Consider the following 21,015-nt stretch of genomic DNA (forward strand, 5'->3'; position numbering starts at 1 on the left):
TGCTTTCCATCATTTATAATTTCCTTTATTCTGTTACAAACATACATTGCATTTTCTAAATATAGACTTGTAAATCTCCAAAAAATAAAAAGCCAAAACAAATGGTGTAGCCATGGGAGAAATGGAAGACTGCCTGTTCTTATGCAGTCTGACATGTGGGCGGGGCTTGATGGGATGGGCGGAGATACTTTGAGTATCTGAGACCTGAGCTCTTGACAGTGTCCTGCAGTAGCCGTGAAATCCTCTGTAATCTCTCTCTCCGTTTGAAATGTCGTTATCAAGTAACAGATCAAAAATGAACTGAACAAATATACATATACTGTGAGAATGCCAAGAACCTGAGTTGAAACCAGACGAGGGCATTCCCGACATTAAAATCTCTGCCGAAAACAACATATATTGGAAAAATAGCTACCTTTTAAAAAAGATTGTTCAGTGAGTGACTGCGCTTGTGCATTCCATTGGGGTTGAATAAACAGTGGTTTGCACATGGATGCTGTAAAGAGCTCGGGTGCATCACCTGAAACAATGCAACATTCTTCCCAAAGTTCTTCGAGAGTTCGGTACAGAGGTATTGTTCATTTCAAAGCGCTCGGACACATGGCGACACCCCACGGAACTTTGCAGAAATCCCAACCGCAGGAAACAGGAAGACCGATCGGTCAGGAAATGACCTCATCATCCCATCCCTCTGGATGAAAAGTGCTTCCTGTCCCTGGTTTCTTAGCCATAATAAGGCGGAAAAAAACATGACGCTTTACAGCACATATTCTCACACATATATTTATATATCTATACTCACAAAATACATCTGAAATCAACACAGCCAAGTTCAGTCCTACAGAATGTTAGCAAGAGCTTACGCTTGACCGCTTGTGCCCATTTTAAATGGACGGGTCGGTTAAAAAGTGCTGCGATATTTTACTCCGTCCCGACATTGAGCAGCCTGTATAGAGAGGATTTTACGGCGTTATGTACATTAAAGTGAAGAAACCGCTCAGAATGCGGGCACATGGCTTATTGTAAAGAACCTGTCAAAGCAAAAATCATCTTTGTTCTTCATTGTGTCTTCATGAACTTAGCTTATAAAAGTAAACACTGCAGACGTGACTGATGACAATGTTATTGATTTAAACCTGCCATTAAAGCAATTATTCACCCCAAAATCAAAATTGTGTCATCGTTTATTCACTCTCATGTGGTTGTAAACCTGTTTGTGACTCAACAAAAAGAAGATATTTTGAGAAATGTCTCAATGGTTTTGTGTTCATAGTACATTGGAGATCAATGGGGTTCGATGTTGTTTGGTTATCAACATTCTTCAAAATATCTTCCTTTGTGTTCTGAAGAAAGAAACGCATACAGGTTTGACGTGACATGAGGATGAATACATGATAAAGAATTCTCATGTTGGACTGAATTCTCTCTTTAAAGACACAAGTGCTAAAGAAGCACAAATCCATTGTGTTGTAAAGCTCCAGTACAAACGCTCAATGTAGTGAAGGAACATGAACAGCAGTTTGGGGGAGGGACGCAAGAATGTCCTGCCAACAGCTGCTGTGTCACACTTTCACTTGCCGTTCAACCACGGCTGCCAAATCGGGAAACATTACCGTAACACAACCAGCAAAGCCAAAGCACTTCAGTAACTTCGAATTTCTATCTCATCAAACAACACGTTTCTCTACTTCTGCTCGGCTGCAGCGGCGTGTGTCCGTCACAGTGAAAGAGCTCTGCTGATAACATTTGCAGTAGCGTGTGGAAAACAATCGAGCTAAATCGAGTTAAAGCCACAGCTGAATCAATCCACGGCCAGCGGGGCAGGAATGCTCTTCACGCTTCTCACATTAAAATAGCCGGCCTGCTAAGTCAGCTCGCTGTGGCAGAAAACCAGCTGCTGCCAGTACAGAAAACCAGTCTGGATTGGCTCACAAATAAGGATGCTGGCATTCGCTACCAACGGATAGACGGTGCTAAATCCAAACAGACTTTTTAGATGATAAATCACAGAAACACACACAGAGCTGACAGTTAACACAGAATCCTCACATCAGCACAAAACACGATTGCTCCCAAAAATTATGTTTGAATCTCTGCTCTTGAGTCACACCAGATCAGTGTTTACACTGACCCACAACGCTTCTGTTCTTGCTAAAGTGCACAGAAGAAATGTCCGCAACAATCTCCATCACGACCCACTGGACCACTTAAGTTATTTCATAAAGTTTGGTGAAAGGCTAAAATAAATGTCGAGCATTGGTATTGTTGAGCAACAATGCAAGAGAAAGCAATAAATTAAAAGGAAAATGCGGGACGGGCGTGCAAAAACATTTACTACAGGACCACTGAAGACTTATTAACTGCAAAATAATACAATAAAACACGAAACGATGTAAACGGAGTTTATGACTCATTGCCAATCTGAAGATGCATCGTATAAATGAGTTTTAATTCTGCTATACTCTTTCACAACACAAATACACTGGACAATTGTTCAACCCCAGCTGACTTTTTTACAAAATTAGTTTCTTGAGTTTTAATAATTCTGATATATAATTTTGCGTATTCAAAAATATGCTGGTTTGTTTATGTATTCTCTCATAAAGAACAAGCTTGCGTTAAAAAATAAAAAACAAAAACACACACACAAGGGGAAAAGTCTGAAAACACACTCAGCCATGTAACGCTGTCCTTTATATTATATTAATATGGAGTGTTTTACACTATACTTCTATAACTCTTAAATATTCACTCTTAAATCCAACAAGGGCATACAGATTTGGACCCAAGTCAAGAAAAAGACAAAACTCTTTTGTACGTCGACCCCGAAACATCTCACAGGCCATCTTACAGCCATAACGTTTATAATTCATAACACTGGAAAAGTGTTAACTTCCATTCTACATCGTGTCTACAGAACAATAATGATCTTTATGGAAGACAGATTCAGACTTCATTTTTTAAAAATCTCTTTGCTGACAAAACAAATGAGGGGACAAAACTTTTCAAATCTGAATTAAAACATTTCTACACCACAGAAGATGGACACATGGCTTGTCAATCGAGTCCTAATGAAATAAAAAAAATAACTTAAGAGCCCCATGGGAATATCAGAATATAAAACACAATTTTACGACATGATTATGAAGTTCTTCTGATGCACGCTTGGATAACATTTGGAGTCCCGTACTGCCTTGGCAGAAAACACACACCATGAAGATCTGTGACACTATATAGATTTTATGTATCTTTTAAATATCAGCTAATTATCATTACACACCCTTTCAGCCCGTTTCTCACGCTCTCAGATGTATTACAGGTGTAATTGTCGGTGGAGACTATTAAACTTGCTGGTTTGACAGGACAGGGAATAAATCGAACCCCCAATATTCTCCAATGAAACCCCCCCCAACCCTTAGCACATACAAACTTCACATATCTATTTCTTTTTCAAATGAATAGTATGCCACAACATTTTAACAGGCTAGTCGAGTTCATGCAACTTCTTGTTTCATCATCACGTCATCAGTCATCGTCCACATCGTCGCCCTCCGACTCCTCTCTCCTCTCGTACATCTTATCCCGGTGTCTCTCCTGGATCTCCTTCATCTCCTCCGCGTAACGACAGAAAGCTCCTCCGAACTTACCCCAGGCCTTGAAGGGGATGGTGATGGAGTTCCTGTAACTGGGCTTGACCTCGCTGACCCTCAGGAACACCCCGTATTTGTTGGAGCCGACATCGAAGAAGAACCTCTTGGAGTCCACCATGATGGAGGTGCCCTCGGGAAGCTCTCCGTAGCCCCCCGCGGCCCCGGGCCCGCCGCTCAGCTCGTCGTCCTCCCCGCCGTAGTCGTCAATGAGCTTGGCGAGCGCGTCCCGGAACTCGATTAAACCCTGCGCCGGGAGCGCGATGGTCTGGCCGGCCTGCACGCCGCCCCCGGGGCCTCCGCCGACCCCGAAGCCTGGGCCACGGTTGACGGTCTGCCGGATCCGCAGGAACCTCCCACGCTGGTTCTCTTTCAGGTCGAGGTAGTATTTGCGGTTCTCCCGGACCAAGAACTCGCTCTTGAGCGCGCGCCGCGGCCCGCCGTCGTCACCAGCGCCGGACGACTGCGCGATTTGCTCCGGGCTGCTGGGCCCCAGCTGAGCGTAGTGCTCGATGAAATCCCCGAGGTAGTCGCGGAACTCCGCCGCCACGGACATGGACAGGGTCAGGCGGCTCTTGGAGCCCCCGGCGCCTACCTCCGCTATCTTAATGAATCGGCCCTTCGAGTTCTGCTTGACGTCCAGGTAGAAGCGCTTGTTCTGGATGTCCAGGCGCTTGGACGCCAGCTCCTGTGTCTCCTGCTCCCGCTGGAAGTGCTGGAAGCCTCCGCCGCCGCCGCCTCCTCCTCCGCTGCCGCCGCGCTCGCTCCCGCTGTCTCCATCCGCCATCTTCGCCACCTCCAGCCAACTTCTCCCGCAGAGAAACGCTCCTCTCTGCCCGAGTGTCAGCGCACACGGCTCTCGGAGGCACGGCATTGGCCTCGCGTCTGCCAATAACGGGGGATGCGGACGCGGAGGGTCGGTCATAGGTCCGGGCGCCTGTCATTCGGCAGTGAGGGAGGTGCGCTCGGGCTCTATTGGTTAAGGACATTTCCGCCCCGTGAGCGTGCATTTCCTGTTCATGACAGCTGACCTTATTTTATTAATATTAATCAATACAAAATAATTTGGGGCTCATTTTAAATGTAGAAGCATAATAAACAATAACCTAGCCCTAGATCATTATTTCGTGAAAACGTAACTTTTTCAAATAATGTAACGAAATCATACCTTCCATGCATTTATTATATATCATAAAAGAAAAATGAGAATTATAAGAAAAAATTATAAAAGCGCACAATACCTATACGCAATATATCCTCGTACTTACGATCTGATTCAGGAACAGCTATTTTCATTGACCGCTAGATTATGAGCTTTTGTGACATGATGTATTTCAGTTCCTCCAAAATACCTAACTCGTTCACACTATAATAAAAAAATGAAATACAAACTAATTTGAAAGCTGTCAATATGGTAATATCATTTAAATAAACTATATTCGTCCACTAGGTGGACTCAGGCCACCCATAGTGATTGTAGAAGTACGAACTACGCACATGAATAATTACGATTAAATCCAAATAACAAAGATTTATTTTAGTTATCTTATAAAGGCAGCCATGCCTCAGAATTGAAAATAAATATTGTAGCATAATTATATATTTATGTACAACTATTAGCTAAACATAACTAGCTAAAAATTAGCTAAATTATTTGACATGATTTCGAAATGACGAACATATTTCATGGTAATCTTATAATTGTTTGTTCTGTGTCACAAACGGTATGTTTGACTAACTATCACTTCTGAAACCAATTTATTAAATCATTAAGACATTCAATTTGCCCTCAATTACCTGTCATTCCCTCGCCGCTTTTATACGTGTTAAATATATTCAGATTTTATTTTGAACGAACGATCAAGGCAAGCACATCAAACATGATAAATGCATGCACATGTAATCGGTTTTACTGTAGGGATGACAGAGAGCATGCGCACAAGAACGCTGCGCTGGTGATCCAAAAAAGAATAAAAAAACCAAAAAAGCTACCACACATCAAAAAGCACAGTGATTGGTTGAAAGTGAGTTTTCAAACCAAGAAGGAGCTTGCTGATTGGCTGGTACGTTGCCCTGTGCCGCGCTATCGGTGAAGTGGACATCATTGTGTTTTCCCTCCGTTTCGAGTGAAAGAGAAGTTCATCGGGCGACATGGTAAGATATGTGTTGTTTTTTATTCATAATCATCATGTGTACGGCGTCTATGTTTGGTGTAAACTGTATTAAAGCACGATTGCAGGTTTAAGCGCGCGATGACTTTAATAGGCTCGCAGTGTTCGTGTTTTTGCTGTGTTTTGGTGAAAGAGCGCCTACCATGGTAATAAAATGAATGTAGTTTATCTTCGTTCTGTGTTAAAAGAGACAGAAAATGCATTATGCATTTAGTATTAAACATATCTCTGTTAATTACTGTGCATTTCTATCTATTTACATTATTAAATGCACTGAGAGATGGAAAGTGAGCAGAGTGGAGTTACATTTAAGACATAAAAGCATCTCTGTGTGAAGTTCCGTTTAAAATGGCAGAGAACAACTACCAAAACAACTTTGATGAACCTATTTGCTTGTTTTTTTTCTGGGTTTGATTTATATGTATAACGGTGCATGACTTACAGTGAGCATCATGTTGTTTCCATGAGATTTTGTGTGTGAGTGATTTTTGTGTAATTCTGTCTCCACAGGCAGGAGGAAAGGCTGGAAAGGACAGCGGTAAAGCTAAAGCCAAAGCAGTGTCCAGATCCCAGAGAGCTGGTCTGCAGGTATGTATGAAAGCTGTTTTTTTGTTCTTTCTTGTGTTGTATTTCCTATTAAAACAGGAAGGTGGGGCGGGACATCTGGAAGGGCTCTTCTCCTTTTTTATGTATCCAATAGCCATTACTTCGAAGTTGTGAACTGTATGTTTTATTTATATATAAGATCTGATTTTAATTTCACGGGTCTATTTAAGTTCCCTGTAGGACGTATCCACAGACACCTGAAGACTCGAACCACGAGCCACGGTCGTGTTGGTGCTACAGCAGCGGTGTACAGCGCAGCTATCTTGGAATACCTCACAGCTGAGGTAATGTGTCTGTATGAGCACATTTTCACGTAGTTGTGCAGTTCCCTCGTCTCTTACACTGTAACGTCACATCTGCAGGTGCTGGAGTTGGCTGGCAATGCCTCTAAAGATCTGAAGGTGAAGCGTATCACTCCCAGACATTTACAGTTAGCCATCCGTGGAGACGAGGAGCTGGATTCACTGATCAAAGCCACCATCGCTGGAGGAGGTGAATTTCATTTTGATAATACACACACCTGCATTATTAATTAATTATTGATTAACTGCTGTAGTAGTATTCATGACTGAACTTTAATCATTTTACTTTTTTATTCTTCCTTTTCTTACAGGCGTGATTCCACACATCCACAAGTCTCTGATTGGAAAGAAGGGCCAGCAGAAAACCGTTTAAGACGCATCCTTTCTGGACCGGGTCTCTGTGTTGTACGGGGCAGTCAATATGGAGACAGAAATTGTTTGTTACTTTTCCTCTTTTTGTGGTTCTGTTTTTAGAATAGTTTGATTCCAGTTTCATATACTGTGTTCATAGTGGGAGGGTAATACTTGTGGGGTAAATCTTTTTTTGTAGGTGTGTTAAGGAATAGGTGTTTTTGAAAATCGGTTTACATAAAAAGAACCTTTTTCTAAATGCCATGCCTTTCTGTGATTCGTTTGATAATGACTCTGTAAACTCATGTCATGTCTTACAAGACACATTTCTTTTGTATTTATCTTTCTGAAGTAGGACTGTCACGATTATTAAATAATCGTCTCATCGCGATGGTTTCAGATCATCGCAATTAATGCACATCTCTATAGAAGACACTAGGGGGAGCTGTAGTGCATCTGCATATTGCATATTTTATTGTATACATTGTAACTAAAGCATGGTAATACTTGTAAAATGTACCACCACAACACAATCACTTTCAAAGCATATACCATAAAAATAACCTGCAGTACAATTTAATATTATTTCAGTGTGAAAACCAGTCTACCAAAATCTCATTAACATAGAAGTAAACTTTTATTGTAGTCTTGCAAGTGAGAGAAAAAACAGACTAGAAGCTTTTCTATAACTGAGCATTTTAATGGTGGCTTCAATTCACTCCTGATCAATTTACAAGTATTTGGCGGTTGTATTATTGACAGGTAAAAGCCTAAACCTTAAGTATGATGACCCAAAAGTCTTTATATTCAGAACAATATGGTTGTTTCAAAGCTGAATAAAAAATGTATGAGAATTAAAAGTCAAAGCTCTAAAACAGACAATCGTCATAATCGCAATGATTTATTAGACAATTAATCGTCAGCCAAATTTCATAATCGTGACAGCCCTATTCTGAAGAACTGTTCTGTAAGAAGCTCAGATTGGAATTCTGGTTAAAATCGGTATCGTCTATTGTGTCTAAATCGTATCAAGATGAATACACGCTTGAAGTGAAAACATTTCCACATTGCGTTGAAGATTAAATGTTTTCCTTTCCTTTAAAATTATAACCTGATAAAACTTTATTTTTTTACTTTATAAAGCAACCCATTTCGTTTTCTCGATGCTAATAGTTTGTTTTTTTAGAAATACAATCAACTGAAGTGAATATTATGAGTCCTGCCTACAATATACATCGAGGTGAAAGATTAAAGTTGTGACGACTATCAAGTATGCGCGCAACAGCCTAAATGAAATTTTATGGAGTTAAATACATGCTTTTGACAAAATTGGGTGAGAGCATTTAACTTATTACTTAAGTGAAGTTCTAAAATAACTCCGTAGTAAAGTAGAAGAACTTAAATACTTTATTCCCCCTAGAAATCAGACTCGTATAGTCAAATAAATGATGATTTATTATACAATCCTCTTGTACAAATAGACATGAATGAAATACATTTTCTCAAGATTTACAAACGCTTAAAACAGTCTGAAAAGGGTTCTTCACATTCATTATTGCACTTCACCCTGTATTCACAAATGTAAACAAAACTCTTTGACTGTCCGCTCTCTTACTGTGTGTTGTAGTACTGGGAGTGGTAAGGCTGGTACGGTGTCAGCATGGACGGGTTACTGGGATGGACGGGTAAACTCTGTAGGGTGCTGTACTGATACAGAGCTTCCACAGGTAGAGCCGCTGTAGCAGGACTGTAGTGGAACGCTGGAGGGAACTGAGCGTACGCTGTCGAGCTCTCCTGCACCCCGGTGTAATAGCTGTGATACGGGGCGGGGCGGAAACTGTGCAGCTCAGGGTAATGCATCATATGAGACGCCACCTTCACCTGACACGCGTGAGCCAGGCTGTCCTGAACCGTCCTCTTGAGTTTCATGCGTCGATTCTGGAACCAGTTTCTAATCTGATGGAGACAAGAATGTGGAAAATTAGAAAACTTCATTTTGTGCCACTTTTATCTGCAGTACCTCCCCACTCCCCATCTGATGTAGCTGTATAGTAAATGCGCGCCACATACCTGTTTGTCGGACAGGTTTAGTCTTTTGCAGAGTTCGGCTTTGTCTTGAGCTCCGAGGTAAGCGTTTCTTTTGAAGGCTTTCTCCAGACTGTTGATCTGCTCGGCTGTGAAAGCCGTTCGAGGTCTGCGGCCGATAGACGGAGAAACAGATGGAGCGGACGGTTCCTTCGGTGCTCCAGGTGAGAGGGAACGTCCACCCTCGCTCTCGTACCCCGACGTCTCCTCCTCCTCTGTACTGCTGCTGAAACCCACTTCTGATGCTGTGAGAAACAAAAAACACGTCAATATAGTGTTTTGAAAGAAGAAAAACAGTTGGAGAAAAAGCCACAGGATTCTAATAAACAGGCAAAAAAATCACAGATGAGATCTCTTTTATTATCTCAATACGTTCTCATAGACATCAATGAGAATAAACGAAGAGCAAATGGAAACGTTTGCTTAAGTCTCATCTACGTCTCAGATATTAATTCCCGAGAAGAGTCAGAAATGTCACTATAATTTCACAAACTGAGCTCAGATTTGTCAAGTCTGCAATCAAGTCAATATGATTGAAGATCTCGTCAAATTGATCCAAATCCAGATTTTTTACATCTACAATCAACGTTCGTTTTAGGAGAAACATCTGAGACTAAGTGAATACTTCAATAAAAGACAACAGAGAACTATAATAATTTCACAAATCTTACAGTATAGCACATTGAATTGAGTTATTAAGACCGCGTTTTACCGTGAGTGTGTTGTTGGCTGATGTTGCTGTTGTTGGACACAGTTTGTTCAGTAGATGTACACAAAGAAGTGTTTGTCGGCTGCTCGGCATGCGTCTGGTTTTCCATGTTTTCTGCTCTCCGTCTGCTGTAGAAGCCGGGCAGGCTCTCAGAAGCCGTGCCAGACGTGCTGGGTCCCTCCTGTCCAGAAGACATCCAAGAGCTGGAAGCATTTGTGGACGAGGCCTGACTGCTTTGAGAAAGCCACTCGATGGAAAACTGACCCTTCATCTCCGCAAATACGTCCAAATCCAGCAAAGAAAGAGAAATATCCAGCAGAAAACAGAGAGAATCAGCAGTCCTGCTTTTCCAAACTCCTGCGGATGTGTCTGTGATGAGCGAGGGTGTCGGATGTGTTTGTGTTCTGCTTTGGCTTCAGTGATTCACACCTTCAGTATGGGGCTCAAGTATTTATAGGGATAATCCCGGCTCATTTACAATTCACTTCGCCCGAGATCAAAGGAAACATCCTCCCCTGTCCTGATCTCCACCCCTTCAGTTTTCACAAGTGTGGTAATGAAGACGTCTCAATCGGCCTTGAGTGAACCCATTAACTCCTGGCACCAGCGAGTCTGGAGATGTAATCCCCCCCAAACCCATCTCTGATCCGGCCTCTTCTCTGACGTGTGTGTGTGTTTCATATATTCACATGAGGACTCGGATGCTTGAAGTTCAAGGTTAAAATCTGTTTGTACTGAACTGGACTTCACGAGCAGCTGTGATTTTTTGCATTTCTTATATTTGAGCAGTTTTGAGTTATTTCTCTCATAAGTGCTGCAGGACAACCAGTGTAAACCACAGAAACTGATGTAAAAAAAACGACAACAAAAATGTCAAACAAAACATAGCCTCAATAAAGCAACATTTTTAAAAACACTTTAAAAAAGGAAATATTTGACTCAATTTTAAAGAGTGACTTTGATTCCAGCATAGCAGTAAATATAAAGTGTTTTATAGTCCCTTTGTACCTTCTGTCTTGAAAAGAAATGTAAAAAAAATGTATAATTTTATACATGACATCTATCTTATATTATATCTATCACCCCTGCAAATATACAAAAATAGATGCAATATTAAAAGGAGATTGTCTAAAAATCCTATTATTTGTAAACTTTTTAAAAATATTATTATTATTATTTAAATACTTATATTATACTGACAGATGCTCTGGATTTTTTTTATTACAAACATATAACCTGTAAAACAATTTTTTCTGCCTTGTTTTTAAGTACAATCAATTTGTCTTTTTTATTCAAGGTACTATTTCGACTTTGTGAGGTGGTTGGGCTGATGTAACTTAAAATCATTTGAAATTACTTAATGTTCTTTGATGAGCTGTGAGGTAATGTAAAGACATTCTTGTAAAGACAAAAGTATGTGGGAAGAACTATTAAAGCCAAATTGATTGTGCACAACATTTTTTTAAAAAACGTTTTTAAAGTACAAAGTAAATTGTATTGTTTTTATTGAAATGTATCTGGTTTATTGTTACATTTTGTTACAATATTACAAGGTTGTTTTAAAATCTCTCTCTCTCATAGACACTTAATGTTCCTGTGAGTGGCTGTAAATGTGTGTAATACAGTCTTTGTTTATACTCTTTTCAGTGGGTATTGGTATCAAAGCACGCGGCTCTTTTGAAGTGGCAGGTAGAAGTTAATGGGCTGTTTTAGAAACACAACACGAGTATGGAGACAGTAGTCTGTAGAGACTGATGGAGATAACTTCCAGGCCCAGGATCCATTCACCCCCCTCCCAAACGGGATCATTACACATCTGATCTGATTCATCAGCTGTTTGTTGAAGATTGAGTTGATCAGTTGCAGTTTTAAAGAAAGCCCGTCAGACACTCCTGATGAGCAGACAAGCCAATAAAACGGCCACAGATCGTCCTGTTATTGTTTCTAAAAGACCTGAAGGGTTTGATCCCCTATGAGAACACTGAAGAAAAGAATAAAACAGAGAGACGGCGCCACGGGTGGAGATTTTCTGAGCAGACGTCCGCCAGACGTCGCTCACAGTTCATTTGTTTGTTTGCATTTTTATTTGATGCTTGTTTGTGTGCTTATTATAAAATGCAGCTTAAGCATATTTTCTTGATCATTTAAACCTGAAAACAGACAGAAAAATGGAAAGAATGAAAGAAATCAGTATAATTCAATGTTATTTTATTGACGTTTTGTATTGCAGGGTATTTGTTGATTCATGTTTATAATTTATCTCGGTACTTTCTTTGGAAAGACTTTGCCACAACACAAATTCTGAAAAGTAAACGTACAAACTTCATCCAATTTCACAATGGCTCCTTCCAATCGAAATCGTATTTGAAATTCTATAATCTGTCGTTCACGGCAATAATAAAATCTTTCAACTTTAGGGTTGAGTCGGAATTTATTCCTCTCTTCAGTCCATTTCGAAGTTCAAAGGGCAGATCATTTGTTGACACTATCTCATCATATCTTCTTTTCTATCTTTCTCTCTCATTCACTGAGACACCAAACAAACAGGCCAATTTCATTCCTGTCTTATCACTCAGTGCTATCTATCAGTGTGGTTTCTATATTGCATTTCCGCTCTCCTCGGGCCGTGATATGTGACTTTGATGTGCGTGTCAGCGGAGGCATGAGGCAGCGCTGCAGACAGGAGCCTGGTTTTATGGAGGGCAGACGGGAGGGGTTGGAGACGACAGAGCCGCTTCTCATCTCACCAACACTGTCATTAAAATACACAGATTACAGCGTGTCACCGACTCTCTTTATTCCAGAACAATACAGTGGAATTAACCCTGAATTACACAAACAAAATACTGCTAACGGTTTTGGATTAACTGTGATTAAAGACCATTTAAAGGGATAGTTTGGCCAAGAATGAGACTTCTGTCACTATTTAATCATCCTCAAGAGTTTCATTCTTCAGAATAAAAAAGAAGATATTTCGAAAAAGGTTGATAGCCAAACAACACTGAACCCCATTGACTTCCATTGTATGAACACAAAACCACCGAGGCATTTCTCAAAATATCTTCTTCTGTGTTCCACTCAAGGGTCACATACAGATTTACAACCACATGAGGAGGAAAAATGATGACAGGAGTTTTATTTTTGAGGGACCTATCCCTTTAAATCTTAATTTTGATGCTTACTAAATTATTTATTTTTGTGCCTATTTATTTACTTCAAGACAGTTTTTTTCTCTTTCTCTTTGGCAGATTTCAAAGGTATTAAACAGTCCTCCGTCTTAGTTATAAACAGTTTATTATAATAATTTGACGTCCGATTTAAATTTGATCTATGAATTGAAACGTATTATAAAGCCATTATGAACCATAACAACAATAATGGATTATATGAATCGAGCGTCCGTGCATCTCTTATGTCCTCTGTTATTAACAGGACCGCTTTACAGAACTGAACTTTCTGTTTTGCCGTATGCGTTTGTGATCATGAGTCCAGTTAGACGTATTTGCATCCATTATTTCAGCTGTTAGTAGAATATGGGATGTCAGTTGAGGAGATGATCGAGTGACATCTCCTCCCTCACATTGAGTCTGAAGTGTTGCTACAGACGGCGGTCTCTCACAGTAATGACCCCCAACGGTCACAGCCTTTGATTGTCCTCAATGAGCCTCTTTCATCTCTAATAGGCCTGTTTGCTCTTCTGTTATGATGGCAGATGTATTGTGTCTCTCCGAACACAACCAGCTGTGCTAAATCCACAGTACACGTGGAAAATACGAAAAAACTTTTGAACATAAGGACAAATCTGTATATCAAAACACACAGCTTTCTTTAGTATTATAAATATTATTCGAGAGCAACCTTATCAGACATGTGTTATGTGTTCAACAACAACCGTCCCATCAGAGAATACAGTCATGCATGTGTTTATCCCTCAATTGGACAATCGCTGGATTTAGGCGAAGTGTTTCTGCAACATTCTCTCTCTTTTCTTATGCAAAGAGCGTCCATCAAAGCTACTAATCCGGTTAATCTCATCAGTTTGATTGCAACACGTCCAGTAACCCTTCGATCACTCCAAAGAGAGGGATCAGACCTGTGGAACCGGCAAGGTCGGTGAAGCAGGTCTGTGAAGACACGGGTCACTCGGACCGTCAGAACCCTGGCAGAACGTCAGGCCCAGAGGTGTCCAGTACTCTCCGACGGCCCATTCGGGAGACTTTTGTTTCGGGGGGTGGGGTTGTTGTGGTGTGAAGACGACATTAAACTCTATTGAGCATGACTGTTGATCCCCACCCACCCTTCACACACATCCACAGCCGTCTGTTACGACGCTCGGCGTGCAGGAGCCGGGGCCAGTTAGCCATGTTTGTGAATGCCTGCAGATGATGGACACTTGAGCATCTCTGCAGAGAAAGACGAGGGAGGAGGGAAAACTACATTTGGGTCTTTCCTGTTCCTGTTAGGGCTCTCATGAAAACGCCGGCGTGAGGTGTGAACCCAGAGGTGCGCCCTTTGAAGTTAAAATGACATTTAGAGGTCAATTATGTTGTTAGCAGAAGGCGTCTGCTGCTTGAAACCAGCGTAAAATCCGACTTAAAGACGGATGAGATGAGAGGTGGTTTAACCTGAAATTAGACATCCAGTTACCAGAGGAGGCTAGAGTAAAGATGATTTACATCACAGATGAGATCTAAATCTAAATTATTCCATAAAAAAGAAGAGCAAAACTTTTGCTTAAATCTCATCTGTGTCTGAAATATTTCTCCTGAGAACAAGTCAGAAATGTGTCTGTCATTAGAGTTTCAGAAGAGATGTCAGCAATGTGTCAAACTGAGCTCAGATTTGTCAAGTCCGCAATCAAAAGTCAATATTATTGAAGATCTCAATATGAATGCAAACATTTCTCATCATATTTACACAAATCCAGATTATTTTACCTCGATAATCGATTTCTTTACACCTCCATACCCTTCATGTGTTTCAACAATGACACTTTCATTTGATTTCATTTTAATTTTAGGAGAAACATCCGAGACACAACAGAGAACTCCAAGCAATCTTTTTTTTCCAAAATAAATAAATGAATCAATAAAAAAATTAAGTGGTTTAATTCCACTCAAAACTGTGCAATTATTTATTTACTTATTTGTATAGATGATAAAATGATAGAAAACAGGAAAATACATGGTATTGTTGCAACTTTTTCATAAGATGGTCATTAGCATTACCAAAAATCCTCTAAATTACCCTAATAATCGACTTTCATAGACTATTTCAAATTTAGATGAGTAAATTCCTTTATTATAACAGATTATTAGGATAATTTAGACTTTTTAAACATATTATAAATTGTAATAATCTTCATAAAATGATGTAATCCAACCCAGATAGCAAAGAGAATTGATTTAATGTTACTCAATTAATTAAATTGGTCACTTTCAACATTGATTTAACATGAATCTTTGCAATCTGAGAAGTTGTTTCTTTACACAGTCATTTTATGACTAAACCTGAACGTACACCAGTGTGTTAAATTTTAAGAGCTCAGGTCAAATATATTTATCAGAATTATAATACCAGTAAATAAACTAAACCCAATGAAGCACAGTCAATGTTAAACGTCACAGATCATGTTGCTGGTGTTCTGGGTCTGATACAAACATTCATTGTGTCATGAGACAGTTGTTGCTTATGCAAACACAACAAACACCGCTGGAGACGATGAAAGAGGTGAAAGAACCCCAGCAGAGACAGAGACAGCCTTTTACAGTGAGGCGGTGGGTGTCTGTATACAGTAAAGCCTGTAGAGATACACAGTGCTTGAAGAAAACGGGTCACAGTCATCCAGGTGCAAACACAGAACGTTAAAACAACGTCAAGCATCATTTAACCTCAAATGCTTCCTGTAGACCCGACATGAGCATATATGTACACATATGTACATACATGTCTCTACATGATACTGAACTGGAAAAAATAAATGACTGAAGCAGAAAGAGTCCTGACAATGTCTTCATAATTCTTGTTAATTCGATGTCGATTGTATTATTCTGCTGATAGCATTCAAACTCCACAAGCTGACTCAACTAAACATATGAAGTTTTTATTTAAGATTTGTTATTTTAAAACAGGTCGAGACTTGTAGGGGTGGTTTCCCAGACAGGGATCATCTTAAACCAGGACTAGGCCTTAGTTAAATTAGGATATTTAGGTAGTTTTACAAACATTCCTTAGCAACAAACATTAATAGTGTGCATCTTGAGATGGCACAGATATATTTAAAGATCTGTAAGTGCAAGCACTTTTCAGTTAAGACAACTCTAAAATTTATTTTAGTCTGAGACTAGTATAAACCCTGTCCGGTAAACCACCCCGTAATACTCACGTTGGTCTTCATATACATGTCACGTGCTGATAAATTGAAAAACGTATAGTTTTGGTGGATGTATCTTTATTTAGATTTTGTATATGTGAGATGATCACTTACAGTATGTGTTGCATAAAATAGTTGTTAGACCAAACTAAGATGTGCCAGTGAGAACAGAGAATACAGCTATTTAACAACGGCTTTACGGTGCATATATGAAGATAAACATGAAGAAACAATTTCATTTACAAACATTTTTATTCTGAAACGGTTTCAGTACTAATAATTTAATAATCAGGTTTTAAAAAGGTAAAGAATGCATCTCTTTTGTATCTCGGTTGAAGTTTTACCTGCAAAAAGGGTTAAAACCTCACACAAAGTCATTAAAGCACCGGACATGAAGTGCTGAAGAATCCTGATCAGATCATGTGCATTAAAAGAGTGTCCGACATCTGATCTTTGCTTTGTCTTGTTCCGTTACTTACTACATAAACAGGCTTATGGAGGACACATGATCTGATCAGGCGGTTTGAGATCAGAAATGAAGAGTCTACACACAGGCTCATCTGTAGATTCAGGCATTGCGTTCACAGGGAGGAATAAACTCCAGACCCAGATATGCAAAGATCTCCTCCTCTGACTGAGCTCTGACATAACACCTCTGTATGATTTTGCACGAGATAGAGAGACATTGAGAGAATGACTGTATGTATTTACATTTACATTCATGCATTTCATAGAAGCTTTTCCCCAAGGTTATTTTAGTTTAGTAAACCTTTCTGTTCATTGAAATCAAATCAAATATTGTCCGAAAGATTATTGGAAAAACTTAAACTAAATGAAAAATTTAAATGTTGCCTCAAAAATAAACTGAATTAACTTTAAAGCACTAAAATTTTAATAATAAACACTAAAAAACTAAAATGAAACTTAATTAAAATAACTAAACTTTTAAAAATAAAAATGTATGAATCTTATATAGCAACATAAAAAATAAACAAATGCATTACTAAATGACAAAAGCCTATACCAAGATTGCTAAAACTGTATCTAAAATTAACATAAAAATAAAAGCTAATTTAAAAATACTAATAAAACCAAGATCAAAACTATAATAGCTTTTCTCCAAAGTGCAAGGAATACATTTTTTATCAGTATGTGTCCCTGAGACTCAAACCCATGACCTCTGTGTGTTGCTAGCGCAGCGCTCAAGAAACAGATCTGCACTTATTGAACTTTATTTATTGGACAGTAAGTTCTTGTGCTTGCGATTGGATGAGAGGTGTTCCAAAAGTGATGACAGAAAACAATAATAACACTTAACTATTAATTTCCTCAGTGGAGAAATTCAGAAAGTCAGAACTGTGCATTTTATTATCAATATAAACCTACATGTTATTAATGTATAAATGTACAGTTATATAGAATTAATAGTGGATGTTGAGTGTTTACGTTACTCACCTGAACGCTGTCGTACAGGGCGTGGCTGCTCAATGACATGTGTTTCTCTTGCCCCGCCCACCGTCTCAACTCTCTCTCAAACAACTGCAAAACAAACAGAGCGCATCATGAGAGACGAGAGAAACAGCACACGTCAACACAGAAAACATCATCACAGTTGACCGGCGGTAAATCAAACCAACCAGTGCAAATATTTCCAACAACAACATAATATTTACAAAATTACAGTGAAATCAAGTGCACTTATTAAACTAAATAAAACTAACAAATTGCAAAATATAAGCTTTTCACACCTTTGATCCCGTCCAACCAAGAGTAGCGAAGGCAAACTGACTGTAAGGACTGACCACTAGATCAACTCGCACGGCTCTCCAGTTTGAAGCCTCTGATTGGTCGCTGGGTCTTACGCCGTCACTTCCTGCGGCCTCTGCAGGTCTCTGAAGCTTAAATATAGAAAAGCATCTCTCGAAGCGATCCATGTTATTAGGTGGCCGTCCTGGGGCATCTTTCTTTTCTAAATAAGAGTTTCTGGTGGATTTCTGATATAAAAGTAAATCCTGGAAAATCAAAATGAAAAGCATCATTACAGTTCAAAAGACAAAAAAAAGTCATTTGTCATAAAAAAAAAATCCAAGTACCCGTTCCGCCAACCAGCTGATGATTTTTGGCATAAGTTCTTCCTCTTTGCCTTCCTCTGGATGCGTGATGAGAAAGTCCACATCATGACCGACTTCTTTCCCCCTAAAAGCACATTCATTTGTAAAGATCTGCTTTAGAAGCACAGGGTTATGGCCGTGCGTCACGAGCGATTTCACCTCCTGAATCCTCCCATCAGCTGAATCTCTGCCCCGGGCAGCACCGCGCCGACAGCTTCCTTCACGATATCACCGATCAGATCCGCCTCATGTTTAGTCACAGATTTGTTGAGCTCATCGTAATACTGCACTCCTGAAAGTAAGGAATTCACCTTCAAACCAGCTCACGTTTGATTTCATTATTTTAGACAGACATTAATGAACGTATCGCACAAACTGGTTTCAAAATAAGCACCCGCTTGCTGCTCACGGTTCAACGGCTGTCCAGTACGGATCAAATCTGACGGAGAACGCAAACCCTCCCTAAACCAACGATCTGCCGTTCTAACACCTACCCCGAAAATCCCCGTCAGCGCCTGTTGAAAGAGACGGATACGAAATCAAACAAACCATATACAATACGCAATAACCAATATTTCAAACAACGCTGCATACTGGAAATGAATGGCTTATGGGAAAGAACGGTCAAACCCAAACGAGCTGCAACAGACCTGCAAACAACTTGTTCTTGTCTTTGCATATTAAGCTAGAATCGTATTTTAACATCCATAAAATGACACACATGCCCATTCTTCACCTTCATGGCCTGAAATTGCTCAGACTGTCGCATCGATTCCACTTCCCTCGATGTGCCGTCTTCTAAGATCTCCTGAAAGAATCGCAGGGAGTGACACGTGAATAATGCGTTCACACTGGCTTCTGGTAGATTTGACAGAAAGTCGAACCTTTATAACTCTCTGTGAATGGTCACCCAGGCAGGGCAAACACTTCAGCTCATCCATAGTGTGCACTCGATAGGGAAGTGCCTTTAAAACTGACGCTGCCCGTCTGAACGCCACACTCCTGCCCTCATTCTCACTGTATCCTGCATTTTCAGCCAGAAGTTCGAGAGCTTCCTGCAGCACACAGACAGAACAACGTTAACATTTAAGACCAACTGAAATGCACAGTAAAGCAGCTGCACGTTTAGAAACTCACGGTCAGAAGTGAATTGTGGTGTTTCAAGGGTGTTCGTCTCTGACAGGCGTAACTTTTCATCTGAATTGTATTTACGTTCACATTTTGCTTTGGGGTCACCTGCAATAACACTGTAAAGTAAATCATGGCAGATACAAGATAAGGTGTTCATAACAAGAGTCCACACCTGAGATCTGCTATAGCACCTTTAATCTGTGTCCGTCCTCGACTGGAACTGGTTGTCCAGCTTCCATGCTCTCTGTAAACCAGCTGATGTCCAGCAGATGCTCTGAACTGGAAACGTCTCGTGCGGTTTGGTGGTCCAGCCAGGTCTGAACTTCATCTCCACTGTTGTTTTCTGACACCACATGTGTGACGGATGAACTGGAATAATAACCACACGCTGATGAAAACAGGACACTTCTCTATACTTTCCTAAATACCCTGATATTTACATTGTTCTTTAATGTACTTTAAATACAACTTTAACGTAACGTTTTTCTACCTGTACGTGTCTGTAATGAGAAATCCTTTGCTTCGTCCTAGTCTCGTGAGAAACGCTCGTCTGCTTGATCCCATCTTCCTCTCCAGGATGAAAACACAAACATGAGGAAACTTACAGGTTTGTTGTTTTGGCTGCTGTACAGTTTCAGATAACGTTACTTTCCTGCGTTTTAATGGGATCATCGTGTAACTATTTCAGCTCCCCGCGTGCTTAAAAACACTTCTCGTCTATCAGCACATGTCGGGTAAAATCACATTCTGCACCTGCCCCCGTACATCTGCACTTGTACCTCATTGAAGATGTCGAGGGTGGGACATTTCTTGAAATAGGAACAACATGCGAACGCTAAGCTTCAAATCTGTGCTTTCGAATTGATCTCGCGATATTTTGATGTCATATGACGAACGGTTTGCGCAGCGCGCGTGACTTGGCCCGGAAGTTATCTTTAAATGGTCAAGTGCGACGGGGGCGAAAAAAATCAGGTATCAATTATGCGAATTAGTACATTCAAACTATGATTCGATTCAAAAGTATTATTATAGCGCTTTGTTGCTATACATTGTTGCAAAGTAGCGCACTGAAACGAGTTTTTAGCAGTAGACAAAAAAAAGATGCTATTAAGATACAGCATAAACAAAAAACAGCATGTGCTGGTAAGGTAGGTTTTGAAGCATTAAACAGGGATGGCATCATTACTAATTTCCTCGCTATTGCACAGTATTTTATAGCATTGGCCCTGATTTTTGATGATCACATCATGAATGTTTGTTTTTTTGAGCCGCTGAGCGCCCCCTTGTGAAATATATGTATCGTGCAGGATTAGAACGAAGTCCCTCTATGGAAAGTCTCCGCACTCGGCTGCCGTATTTGCAACACATCCGGGTAGCGGTTTTGACAAAACAAGACCAAGTCCAATCTACTTAATTAAGATAAGACTGATAACTCTAAAATTGCTCGTTAAGGCCACAATATGTCAGCATACTTTCGTCCAGGAATGAAGCCTGACATAAAATGTAGCATATTTTGTTTCCTAAACTCA

The 21,015-nt window shown here is 40.0% G+C and overlaps 4 protein-coding genes across 6 annotated transcripts; 1 reads left to right on the forward strand and 3 right to left on the reverse strand.

The window, feature by feature from the left end:
• On the reverse strand, window positions 1–5,105 carry purbb (purine-rich element binding protein Bb). The gene has a single exon (XM_057320876.1). It carries the CDS (start codon window positions 4,570–4,572, stop codon window positions 3,526–3,528), a length of 1,047 nt encoding a protein of 348 aa, XP_057176859.1. The 5' UTR covers window positions 4,573–5,105; the 3' UTR covers window positions 1–3,525.
• Window positions 5,106–5,660: 555 nt separating this feature from the next.
• LOC130545942 (histone H2A.V) lies at window positions 5,661–7,335 on the forward strand. The gene is made up of 5 exons (XM_057320878.1): window positions 5,661–5,801; window positions 6,329–6,406; window positions 6,595–6,708; window positions 6,787–6,916; window positions 7,038–7,335. Exons 1-5 carry the CDS (start codon window positions 5,799–5,801, stop codon window positions 7,097–7,099), a joined length of 387 nt encoding a protein of 128 aa, XP_057176861.1. The 5' UTR covers window positions 5,661–5,798; the 3' UTR covers window positions 7,100–7,335.
• A 1,352-nt stretch (window positions 7,336–8,687) lies between these two features.
• Window positions 8,688–10,630, reverse strand: ved (ventrally expressed dharma/bozozok antagonist). The gene is made up of 3 exons (XM_057320877.1): window positions 9,875–10,630; window positions 9,148–9,407; window positions 8,688–9,033 (listed from the first exon to the last, which is right to left on the reverse strand). The coding sequence occupies exons 1-3, from the start codon at window positions 10,140–10,142 to the stop codon at window positions 8,689–8,691; spliced, it is 873 nt and encodes a 290-aa protein (XP_057176860.1). The 5' UTR covers window positions 10,143–10,630; the 3' UTR covers window position 8,688.
• A 4,642-nt stretch (window positions 10,631–15,272) lies between these two features.
• On the reverse strand, window positions 15,273–20,396 carry polm (polymerase (DNA directed), mu). 3 transcript variants are annotated; one of them, XM_057320974.1, is made up of 11 exons: window positions 19,977–20,396; window positions 19,678–19,855; window positions 19,493–19,591; window positions 19,240–19,410; window positions 19,092–19,163; window positions 18,765–18,870; window positions 18,515–18,647; window positions 18,338–18,440; window positions 17,993–18,256; window positions 17,700–17,783; window positions 15,273–15,672 (listed from the first exon to the last, which is right to left on the reverse strand). In XM_057320974.1, exons 1-11 carry the CDS (start codon window positions 20,156–20,158, stop codon window positions 15,535–15,537), a joined length of 1,530 nt encoding a protein of 509 aa, XP_057176957.1. In that variant the 5' UTR covers window positions 20,159–20,396; the 3' UTR covers window positions 15,273–15,534. The 3 variants fall into 3 exon arrangements, with proteins under 3 accessions (XP_057176957.1, XP_057176956.1, XP_057176958.1); XM_057320973.1 differs by having other exon boundaries at window positions 15,287–15,672; window positions 18,750–18,870; window positions 19,977–20,390; XM_057320975.1 differs by lacking the exon at window positions 15,273–15,672 and adding an exon at window positions 15,827–16,899 and having other exon boundaries at window positions 18,750–18,870; window positions 19,977–20,381.
• Window positions 20,397–21,015: the final 619 nt, after the last annotated feature.

Source organism: Triplophysa rosa, linkage group LG22 (genome assembly GCF_024868665.1).
Source record: "Triplophysa rosa linkage group LG22, Trosa_1v2, whole genome shotgun sequence".
Taxonomy (NCBI): domain Eukaryota; kingdom Metazoa; phylum Chordata; class Actinopteri; order Cypriniformes; family Nemacheilidae; genus Triplophysa; species Triplophysa rosa.